At 50.3% G+C, this 12,219-nt stretch overlaps 1 protein-coding gene across 1 annotated transcript in view; it reads right to left on the bottom strand.

Moving 5' to 3' along the window:
- Window positions 1-11,904, bottom strand: part of LOC139176287 (golgin subfamily A member 6-like protein 22) — a 12,471-nt gene extending 567 nt beyond the window's left edge. Inside the window, exons 1-3 of the mRNA XM_070767688.1 lie at window positions 11,729-11,904; window positions 1,600-1,888; window positions 1-1,368 (exon numbers count right to left, since the gene is read on the bottom strand). The exon at window positions 1-1,368 is cut by the window's left edge and continues 567 nt beyond it. Coding sequence (XP_070623789.1) covers window positions 1-1,368; window positions 1,600-1,888; window positions 11,729-11,904 — 1,833 coding nt within the window. The remainder of the gene's footprint in view (window positions 1,369-1,599; window positions 1,889-11,728) is intronic.
- Between the last annotated feature and the right edge of the window lie 315 nt (window positions 11,905-12,219).

The raw sequence follows: 12,219 nt of genomic DNA, 5'->3' as shown, positions 1-12,219 counted from the left end.
CACCACCTCCCTCTTATACTTCACTGGGGGGTCCTTCAGCACCACCTCCTCCACCTCATACTCCACCGAGGAGTCCTCCTCCTCCACCTCCTCCTCCTCCAGCAACACCACCTCCCTCTTATACTTCACTGGGGCATCCTTCAGCACCACCACCTCCACCTCAGTATCCACCGAGGAGTCCTCCTCCTCCAGCAACACCACCTCCCTCTTATACTTCACTGGGGGGTCCCTCAGCACCACCACCTCCACCTCAGTATCCACCGAGGAGTCCTCCTCCACCTCCTCCTCCTCCAGCACCACCACCTCCCTCTTATACTTCACTGGGGGGTCCTTCAGCACCACCTCCTCCACCTCATACTCCACCGAGGAGTCCTCCTCCTCCACCTCCTCCTCCTCCTGCACCACCACCTCCCTCTTATACTTCACTGGGGGGTCCTTCAGCACCACCTCCCCCACCTCATACTCCACCGAGGAGTCCTCCTCCTCCACCTCCTCCTCCTCCTGCACCACCACCTCCCTCTTATACTTCACTGAGGGGTCCTTCAGCACCACCTCCTCCACCTCATACTCCACCGAGGAGTCCTCCTCCTCCACCTCCTCCTCCTCCTGCACCACCACCTCCCTCTTATACTTCACTGGGGGGTCCTTCAGCACCACCACCTCCACCTCAGTATCCACCGAGGAGTCCTCCTCCACCTCCTCCTCCTCCAGCAACACCACCTCCCTCTTATATTTCACTGGGGCGTCCTTCAGCACCACCACCTCCACCTCAGTATCCACAGAGGAGTCCTCCTCCTCCACCTCCTCCTCCTCCAGCAACACCACCTCCCCCTTATACTTCACTGGGGGGTCCTTCAGCACCACCTCCTCCACCTCACACTCCACCGAAGAGTCCTCCTCCTCCACCTCCTCCTCCTCCAGCACCACCACCTCCACCTTATCCTCCACTGAGGAGTCCTCCAGCACCACCTTCTCCACCTCATACTCCACCGAGGAGTCCTCCTCCTCCACCTCCTCCTCCTCCTGCACCACCACCTCCACCTTATCCTCCACTGAGGAGTCCTCTAGCACCACCTCCTCCACCTCAGTCTCCATTGAGGAGTCCTCCTCTACCCCCTCCTCCTTCAGCACCACTACCTCCACCTCGATCTCCACCGAGGAGTCCTCCTCCTCCACCTCCTCCTCCTCCAGCACCACCACCTCCACCTTATACTTCACTGAGGAGTCCTTCAGCACCACCACCTCCACCTTATACTTCACTGAGGAGTCCTTCAGCACCACCACCTCCACCTCAGTATCCACCGAGGAGTCCTCCTCCTCCACCTCCTCCTCCTCCACCTCCTCCTCCTCCAGCACCACCTCCTCCTCCTCTAGCACCACCTCCTCCTCTACCTCCTTCTCCTCCTCCTCCTCCTCCACCACCTCTTCCTTCTCCTCCACCACCTCCTCTTCCACCTCCACCACCCCCACCACCTCTGCCACCTCCTCCTCCTCCACATCCTCCACCACCTCCTCCACCTCTTCCTTCACCACCTCCTCCTCCTCCACATCCTCTACCACCTCCTCCTCCTCCACTTCTTCATCCACCTCCTCCTCCACCTCCACCACCACCATCAGCCCCATCTCCTCCACTACCGTCTCCTCCACCTCCTCCACCACCTCCTCCTCCACTACCTCCTCCTGCACTACCTCTTCCTCCTCCTCCACCTCCACTACCTCCTCCTCAACCACCACCACCACCTCCTCCCCCTCCACCACCACCACCACCACCTCCTTCTTGTCCACCGCCACCTCCTCTTCTTCCTCCTCCACCACCGCCGCTTCCTCCACCACCTCCTCCTCCTCCTTGTCAACCTCCACCACTTCCTCCTTATCAAGCATGAGAAAACTTTGAAGGAGAAAGCAAGAAGAGAGTGACAGTAAAATGGAGGCTGTCTGGGTGTGGCCGAGACTGCTGGCCATCCTCCAACGTCTCCCTTCTTCCTTGGCACAGAACCAGACTACATTTCCCAGCCTCCCTTGCTGTTGCGTATGGATGGGCAAACTGTGGCCTCCTGCCAATTTTTATAAATAAAGTTTTATTGGGACACATCCATACTCATTCATTTATTTATTGTCCGCTGGCTGTTTTCATGCTATAGTGGCAGATTTGAGTAGCTGCAACAGAGTCTGTATGCCTTAAAAATGTTTACTCTCTGGCCCTTTACAGAAAAAGTTTGCTGATCCAGGATCACTACCCTATGTCTTTATGGGATGTCTTTGTTACAGTGGTCTAACCTGCCCTTGGCTACTGCAGTACAACCAACACTGCTCGGTATAGGAAATACATTAACATGCTTTACATTCTGAAGATAAATAACTAACTCTCAGTAAATAACACCTGTCCCTGCCCTATGGAACTACTCAGTTCAGGTGACTGTCAACCTTGGGGTTGCTGACCCAGCAACACTGCACAAGAGAGCCTGTGGAAGACATTTAATAGAGGTAAATACAGGTTTTATTCCTACTCTGTGGCTTATTACTTTGGCCACCTGATGTGAAGAAATGACTCAATGGAAAAGACTCTGATGCTGGGAAAGATTGAAGGCGGGATGAGAAGGGGACGACAGAGGATGAGATGGTTGGTTGGCATCACGGGCTCAATGGACATGAGTTTGAATAAACTCTGGGAGTTGGTGATGGATGGGGAGGCCTGGTGTGCTGTAGTCCATGGGGTTGCAAAGAGTCGGACATGACTGAGCAACTGAACTGAACTGAATTGAGTGGCTTGTTTTCTTTGGCAAGCTGGGTCAACTTTCATGTCACAGCTCTGAGCAGAGACAGAAATCAGTCCCGTACTTATTTCAGTGACACTCAGCACCCCAGGAAGCTGCCCATCTGACCCACCCCTTAATATGTCCATGGACACTGTTTTGGGTGCTTTTCTCAGGGTAGTTTCTGCCTGCTCTGCCCCAGGAATCACTGAGCAAGGCCCTGGAGCCAGAGCAGACTCCTGCTGGTCCTGGCTGTTCTCACAGGGCAAGCTTCTTTACATTTTCCTTTAGGGACCATTCTGACCCATCATTAAGTGTGAGACTGTGAATCTTGAAGACATCTCTGGAGGGAAATGTCCTGGTAGTGCTGAAGATCTGGAGGGTCTAGTTGGTTTAGGCTCAGAGGTGAGGAAGGCAAATTCCTTAGGCTAACTTTAGCCGATAGGTCAAGAGTGGAGCCGAAGCCCTGGGGAGTCTGACCTGTGGATTTGAATCTCAGTCTGGCTGCTGGCTAATGAAGCAATCTTAGACAAGTTACTTAACTGTTGTGTGCTTCCAACCAGGCTGATAACTGTGGCACCTCTTTCACTGAGCCGTCCGGAACACGACGGGAGATTTTGCTCAACGAATTGGCTCAGCACTTGGCTCCAGACTTTTAAACTCCTGATCACCACGGGCTTTAAAGACTAGATGAAGTAGTTTGGATGTGCAAGTGCCAGGAAGGAGGTCTTTGTGAGAAGCAAGGCTGCTAGGAGATAATGCCTGAGGTTTCTGACTGTATGAGAGTTCTCGATTGTTCCCCCAGTACGCATGGCAGCATGGGGCCAAGGGTGGAGTGGGAAGAGAGGAAGAGGACTGTCCAGCAGCCTCCTTCCTCTAAAAGTGACTGGGCAGAGAATGGATGTTCACCGGGCTTAAAAAAGTCATCTCTGGGCCTGCCCTGCCCTCAAATCGTGGACTCTTGAAATGGTTTACCCTTCTAACCAAGAATGATGCTCCAGCCCACCTAAGCTCTTGGAAAATGCACATGTAAGGCTGCTGAGAAGAACCAGGCCAAACCTTCCTTATCCTTGACACTTGGCTTCAGCATCACCTCCCCAGGGAGGTCTGGGCAGGGGGGCCCCTGCACGAGCCCACATGGCACCTTGCATGCTCCCATCATAATTCATTGCCTTTTGCAATTTGTTCAACAAATATTTGCTGAGTGCCTACCACACACACAGTTCTTTGTCTATTGTCTGTCTTCCCACTGGACTCCCTGAGGGAGGTCTCTCCACCACCGCCTGGTCCTCAGATCTTCTGAACAATAGCTATGAATATTCATGACTATTGTTCAGCGAATGACTGCGGCCCCCAGCGCTTTGTGACTCTAAAGTATAATCACAGCTAACATAAATTCAGTGCTGTCGGTGTTCCAGGAGAGATGGAAGCGCTATCTATTTATCCAGAGACTCTGTGAAATAGAGGTTCCCACCCCGCTTGGACAGACGAGGAAGTGGGAGCTCCTAGCTCTGGCCCCGCTTGACTCACACAGCTGGTGGTGAGGTCTGTGTGGCTCAGGGTCCCTTCACCTACAGTTTGCGCTCAGCTAACCAGCCCTGTGCTACCCACGCTGGCTGGAGACATAGATATTATTTCAGATCCTTGGTTAGGCTTAGAAAATGAACACAGCAAACTCTGAGGTTCTGTGTTTTCAAGGTAAGGTTGTGCAGGTAGATCCTGAGTCTACCTGCACAACCTCTCAGGTCAAGGAGGGTCAGAGGTCGTTTACACTAACACCTGTTGTTGTTAGTTGGCTAAGTCGTATCTGACTCTTTGCAACCCCACGAACTGCAGCACAGCAGGCTTTCTGTCCTTCACTATCTCCCTGAGTTTGCTCAGATTCCTGTCCATTGAGTTGGCGATGCTATCTAACCATCTTGTCCTCTGCTGCCCTCTTCTCCTCTTGCCTTCAATCTTTCCAGGGTCTTTTCCAGTGAGGCAGCCCTTCGCATCAGGTGGTCAAAGTTCAGAAGCTTCAGCTTCAGCATTAGTCCTTCCCATAAATATTCAGGGTTGATTTCCTTTAGGATGGACTGGTTTGATTTCCTTGGTGTCCAAGGAACTCTCAAGAGTCTTCTCCAACACCACAGTTTGAAGGCATCAATTCTTCAAGGCGCTCAGCCTTCTTTATGGTCCAACTCTCACATCCATATATGATTACTGGAAAAACCACAGCTTTGATTATATGGACCTTTGTTGGCAAAGTGATGCCTCTGCTTTTTAATACATTGACTAGGTTTGTCATAGCTTTCCTTCCAAGGAGCAAGCATTTTTTAATTTCATGACTGTGGTCACCATCCACAGTGATTTTGGAGCCCAAGAAAATAAAATCTTTGTCCCCTTCTATTTGCCATAAAGTGATGGGACCAGAGGTTGTGATCTTAGTTTTTGAATGCTCAGTTTTAAGCCAGTTTTTCACTCTCCTCTTTCACCTTCATCAAGAGGCTCTTTATTTCCTCTTTGCTTTCTCCTCATTAGAGTGGTATCACCACACTGACTTAACGACTGTGAAGCAGGGCAGCCCAGGTGTCAGCCCTGACTTTGGAAGACCAGGTACAAGAAGTCAATCTGCATGGGGAGGCCCTGGGGCTAGACGGTGGGGACCCAAGATGCTCCTTCAGGTAACAGCCTGCTGCTTTGTGGTGGTACCATTGTGTCTGTGGGTCTGCACTCCCCTCCCTTCTGATGAGACAGAGGTGAGCTTAGGCCTCCAAACATTCACAACATTTGCCGGCCCCCTGCCTGAGTGCCAGCCCCTCCCAGAAGCCCAGGGCCTTTGAATCAGTCCCTGGTAAGGCATCCTGCTGTGACCTAAACTGACCTGCATTTTCTGCAAGTCACAAGTTAGCCTTGGCCCCTGAATAGGGGTGGGGGAGACAGAATAGAAAATCACAGAGAAGCAAACAGTCCACCCTCCTGCCCTCATCACCTCCAGTGACAGAGGAGACGAGGGGAAGGACGGGGAAAGCACAGATGCAGGCTGGGGCCGGGGCCCTAATACAGTCAACTCTACCTGAGTTTTCAATTACCTTCTGAGGAAGTCGGGAACCACCAACCAGGGTGGGAGTGGGGCGAGGGGTATGAGAGCTCAGTTCGGTGCTAGCCCCTTTGTAACTGCATGCTCTGCTCGCTATTTTGATGATGGCTTACCCGATTTCCCAGAAGAAAACCAGCCCAGGGAAAGAGGTAGAAAGAAGAGAAGTCCACATTCCACTCCCAGCTCTGTCTTCCTCCAGACAGCGGGGTGACCGACTTCCTGGAGAGACAGGACACTTGGCGGGGTCCTGGGGACTTGATCACGAGGTGGGGGTGCTGTGGGCCTCAGAAGGGGGCTGGAGCAGTGCAGTGGCGGGTCCACGGCCGGGGCTGCGGCCTGGAGGGCAGGTTCCTTGACGACGCAGAGTCGAGGGCAGTGGGAACAGCCTGACTCAGACATCTGGGCCGGCAGGTGAATCCCTCCCCAGCTGTGTGCCCTTCTGCTGTGGGTACCCCCTCCACCACCCATCATGTCTAAGCCTCAGTTTCCCCAGAGGTAAAATGGACATAATCTCGGAGTCGTGCTGAGAAATGTGAGCTACTACATGCTGTAGCCAATAGAGTCTGACGGAGAGTAAAAGCTCAGTAAATGCTAGTTGTCCTTGCGCCCCACCCCCAAGCCCCACCTTCCAAGGTCTGTGGCCCACAGCAAGAGCAGAGTTAGCTTTGTAGGTCGCTCACCACTTCACATGCCGTTGACCCTGCTCTCCTTGGCGTGGGCTGATGCTTGGAGACTTGGCGGCCCAGAAAGCACGGGCGACGCTGAGGCTTGGCGTTGTCTGTTGCCTGGCACCTCGAGCAACCCTGAGCCACCCCTCCCCACCACTGTCATCACCCTGGGCCTTGGCGCCAGGTGAGCAGATGGCGTGAGGCCAAGTTTCCCTCCTGCACGGAATTTGCCAGCCTCACAGCGCTCCTGCCAGCCTGACCTGCCCCGGGTCCCAGGCGGGTTTCACCCAGGCAGGCTGGGTTCCCACTCCTGCATCTTATCCTGCCCAGAGGTGATGGCCGCAGAGGGAGGGGGAGAGGTTCAGCCCGGAGCTGCCCCGACAAGCCGGTGTGGTGGAAGCCCTCGGTCTTTTCTGGTCCCTCACCACCCCAAGCTTGGCACCCAGCCTCACGCTGGCTACCAGCCAGCTTCCTACATCTCATTTTCTTATCACTGTTTGTTTTGGAGGCTTCTGGGAAGCCAGTCCCCACCTGAGGGGGATCTTTGACCTGGGGACTTGTGAGGGCTGAGACTTTGAATTCTCGAGAAAGTCCAGCTCACAATTGGCCACCTCAGGCCCAGGGAGAGTGGACTCATTTGACCTCAGGGCCATGGCCTGGCATCAGGTTCCTGGCACATGTCTCCAGGGCAGACCATGGGTAGGGGAGGCTGGGCCGTTCCAACACAGAGCTCATCAATGGGACCTGCCTGAGGCAGCTTCGTCTGGGGTCCAGGGCGGCATGGGTCTCTTTCTGAAAAGAGAAATGATAAGCATTTTGTATTCTTCCCATTGTTCATTTGGATTTGTTTTGCTATAAAAGGAGCATCTAGAGGAAAATTATTTGAGTAAATTATGGACAAGTTCCTGTGATGAGCGATTAGCAGAAACCCCAAACTTACCCCAGTTTGAGATACAAGGGTGAGGAAGTAATTTTAATAAAATCTCTACTTGATAAATAACTTTTAAAAGCACAAATTGCCTGGCAATGTCCATTTAAAAAAAAAAAAAAACTTTTAAAATTGATATTAACACCCCCTATTAAATGTGGTAGAATCACATATCATCCTGTAATCCCACTCCTGGGCATATATGTGGAGAAAAACATGGCCCAAAGGACACCTGTGCCCCAGCGTTCATCGCCGTGATCTTTACAAGAGCCAAGACATGAAAGCAACCTAAATGTCCATTGACAGAGGAATGGGTACAGGAGATGCAGCGTATAGACAATGGAATTTTACTCAGCATTTAAAAAGAGGGAAATATTGCCATCTGCAGCAACATGGATGGATCTAGAGATTGTCACACTGAGTGAAGTAGGTCAGAGAGAGACAAATATGGTACCATGTCACTTACATGGGGAATCTAAGAATAAAAAATGGTACGCATGAGCTTATTTACAAAATAGAAACAGAGTCGCAAACTCGAAGAATGAACTTATGGTTACAAGGAAGGAAGGGTTGGGGAGAGAGAGAGACAGGGAGTTTGGGATCACATGTACACAGTGTTATGTTTCGAGTGAATAATCCACAAGGACCTACTGTACAACACAGAGAACTCTGCTTGGTACTATGTAACAACCTAAATGGGAAAAGAATTAGAAAAAGAATATTAATATACGAATACATACATACAATTGAATCACTGTACACCTGAAACTAGCCCAACACTGTTAATCAACTCTACTCCAATATAAAACCATATTATAAAAAATGTGGTAGAATCATAAAAGAAACAGGTTGAACATAGTAAATTTGCGAAGAATAAAGGAAAAAAAACTCAGGTTATTCCCTTAACAGAGATAGCTGTTTCAGTGTCTAGTTCAAACTATGATACTATATATACCATTTTGGGTCATGGTTAGCATTTCCCCAAATCAATCTTGTAATGTTCACTGGGGTAATTTTAAAAATTTTAACGGTGGCATAGTAGTCCAGCATGTGGTTGAATAAGCCTTTTTTTTTAACCATTGCCTTTTTGATATTTAGGTTGTAGATATCTACATTTTGCTCTTATTTTTGTTGTTGTTCAGTCACTCAGTCATGTCCGACTGTTTTCAACCCCATGGACTGCAGCATGCCAGGTTTCCCTGTCCTTAGCCATCTTCTGAAATTTGATCAAACTCATGTCCACTGAGTCGGTGATGCCATCCAACCATCTCATCCTCTGTCGTCCCCTTCTCCTCCTGCCTTCAATCTTTCCCAGCATCAGGATTTTTTCCTGTGAATCAGCTCTTTGCATCAGATGGCAAAAGGATTAGAGCTTCAGCTTCAGCATCAGTCCTACCAATGAATATTCACTTTCTTTTAGGATTGACTGGTTTGATCTCCTTGCTGTCCAAGGGAATCTCAAGAGTCTTCTCCAAGAGCCTTGCTCTTATTTAGAAAAAAATGCTTATTAGCCATCTTTGCATGTTGATTTGAGAACATCCTTAGGGTTAACATCCTAGCAGTGGAATTGTTGAGTCACAGGGTAAGAACCTTCTAAGACTCCAGGCACATCCTGCCTTTGAAAACCACTCCCACCTTGAGATTAGGGAAGTTTTACCTGAACTCTCAGTAATGTGATGGTGAATTTGTCGCTGTATGTTTGGATTATAATCCATCTGGACTAATAACACTAATAATAATAGGTAATGTTTATCAGATGTGTTCTAAACTAAGAACTTTACATGCATTAGCTCACATCCTTCTATAATTACACTACAAGGAAGGAACTATATCCCTTCTTACTATAAAGAAATAGATCTTGATTTTAACCCAATATAAGGGATGAGGTAGGAATTTAGCTTTATTTCCCCACATGATTTGAACATAGTTTACTAAGCAACTGATCTTTTCCCCACAGATCTGAACATCACACTCATCGTAAACTAGTAATTTTCTCTAGTTCATAGGGTCTGTTCCTAGACTTTCTCTTCTTTTCCATTGAGCTGTCTGCCCATCTTCCATTCTTCTCTGTATTCATTTCTGTTTTAATAGCTGGGAATGTAGACCCACATTGTTCTTTTCTTCCCCCAAATTTCATGACTCCGTTTACATGTTTATTTTTCCAGGTGAGTTGTTCCATGTAAGTTCATTACATCAGATTTAAAAAACAAAAACAAAAAAAACCTTAGATACTTTATTAGAATTACCTAAAATGTAAATTTGAGCAAATGGCATTTTACAGTATTAGGAGTTCTCAACATGGCATGTTTTACCACTTATTTAATGTCCCTCTGTGTAGTTCAGCAGATTTTTTGCGATGAATATTATGCGTTTCTTGAGAGGTTTACTCCCTGGCGTTGCTGCTGTACATGGAACGTGTTGCATTTCAAGTCTGCCGGCCTGGTGTTTGCTGCCCGGACAGTCCTGATTCAAGGACAGCTCACCCATCCCCCCGCCCCGGGGACAGCCACGGCACTGGCCTGGCCCTGCTCCTGTCCACGACTGTGCCCAGCGAACCCCAGAACCCAGCAAGAGGGGGCTTCATCCAGTGGGCACCGCTGCAGGCAGGGGCAGTGGGGTTTTAGCTGCTCATTTTTAAAGCAATGGTGCTCACTGTCGGGGGTCAGAGAGTGTCCTGAGAAGACTGTGGACTTCATCTCAGAGAGATGACTAAATGCTGCCCAGGTTTTCTGAAGATTCATGGACATCCAACCTCGGATACATCCGAGGACCGTAATTAACATCTTGCACTAAAAGGCTGGTCCAGTTGTTAGAGGAAGCACACTGACTGAAACTCCCCACCCCGGCCAGGCACCGTAGCAACCATTTTCATGAGTTATTTTATGACAGAAGGTCCCGGTCAGGAACACAGAACTAATAAGCCACCACCAACCGAAAGAGTTCAGGAAAGGTCAAAAGGAGACACCACGTGACCTTCCACCTCCCAGAATCCTCCTCGCTGGCATCCATCTTGGCTGAGCAATGCATGCACCACTAGGAAGGACCCTGAGTCAGAAGGATAGGCCAGAGACAACCCGGAAACTAATCCCATCACCATAAAACCCGGGACTTCGAGCCACGTGACAGAGCAGCTCTCCTGGGCTCCCTCACCCTCCTGCTCTCCCCCCGGGGGGTGGGGGGGACCCTTCCCAATAAAGTCTCTTGCTTTGTCAGCATGTGTGTGTCCTCGGACAATTCATTTCTGAGTGTTAGACAGAGCCCCATCTCAGACCCTGAAAGGGCTCCCCCTTCTTGCAACACAGCTATGAATTCCTCCAGGTAGGTGATACTGAGGACAGAGTGCTCAATTGAGCCTGTGTGACCTTGGAGAGTCACTTCCCTCTCTGAATCTTTATTTTCTGCCGGAGAACAATTAGCTGCCCATCCAGTAGCAGCAATGTTTGGGATCACCTGAGCTGGGGTTTGTAAAAGCGCTGAGAAGATTGCAGCTAAATTAGAGGATGGTCGGAAACAATAAATGCCAGGAAAGGGAGCACGATGAGGCCCAGCTCTGCTGTGCGGTGAAGACGTCTGGGTTTCTTAGAGTTATCAGCTCCTGTGCCACGACTGGCCTTTGCCCCCAGGAATGGCTGATGAAGGCCTTCACGGCTCCCACTTCTGAGGTTATGAGACTGTTACGCTGACCCAGCTAAAAACCACGATGGAGTAGCTGGATGTTGGAGGAGAAGTGTCAGGACTTGTGGTTCACAGATATCAGTTTCTGGGTTGTTATAAAAATTAATAATTAATCCTTTCCTGTGTGCTGGAGGTGAGCACCCAGGAGACTTCAAGGGGCCTTGCACAGGGTCACTGGGGAGCAGGACCAGGTGCCAGGTGCCTGGCAAGCCCTTGGCCTGCCTGGCCACAGGCCAGCCCTCCTCTCTGGCCCCCTAAGGGGCCCCACTGTGAAATAAGGGGCTGTACTGCATGAAAGTGAATTTGCAGCTGAAAACTTGTGCAAAATGTATTAATACATTTATGATTGTGCCTTACAAGGGACTTGAAAAGTCTTCCATCCCAGCAGCTGATACCACCTGACTGCATGGCCCAGCTTGACCTTTGGGCTCCAGACACATCAGCCTATGTGTGCACGGGGTGTGTGTGTGTGTGTGCCTGGTGGGAGTGGGGTGGGCACGGGTTAAGGGAGGAGGGCAAAAAGCAGGTCACTGGGAACCTCTAAATACAAATGGCCACTGCCTCCTTCCCAGGATAAATCTCGAGGGGGAAGAGGATATGCCAAGTGGGTCTTCCATCCACCCACCTCCGCAGCCCCAGCCTCTCCAGGGCAGAAGTCAGAGAGCAGGACATCAAGGGGATTTGCAGGAGTATTTTGAACACCCCACTCTCGAACGTGCCACCTGCAAGGGCTCCCATCTGGAGGACAGCAGGGAAGCGCTGTCCATCTTCCAGCCTCTCCTTGGCGAGTAAGCCCCACATGGCATGGGATGGCGCTCTGAACTTCAAGTTCCTGGCTCAGTGACTGGCATACAACAGGAGCTTAATAAAGGACTTGGAGACAAAAGACGGAAGCCTCTCCCATGCTTTACTGAATCTCCTATCCTTCCTCTGCTCCCTCCATGCCAATCCGAGTGCCTCTCCTCCTGATTTCTGCTGGAATTGAACACCCCTGAGCTATCACCCCTTGCCAGGCAGGTGGCCCAGTCCTGTGTCCCTGTCTCTGCTGATCCCACAGAGAAGCTGCCTGTGTGTGCGCTCTCTTTCACAGCGCAAGGACTCTATCCATCAGCATTA

Source organism: Bos indicus, chromosome 16, assembly GCF_029378745.1.
Source record: "Bos indicus isolate NIAB-ARS_2022 breed Sahiwal x Tharparkar chromosome 16, NIAB-ARS_B.indTharparkar_mat_pri_1.0, whole genome shotgun sequence".
Taxonomy (NCBI): Eukaryota; Metazoa; Chordata; class Mammalia; order Artiodactyla; family Bovidae; genus Bos; species Bos indicus.
Note: the sequence above shows the minus strand (reverse complement) of the source record. Positions and strands in the feature narration are given on the sequence as shown.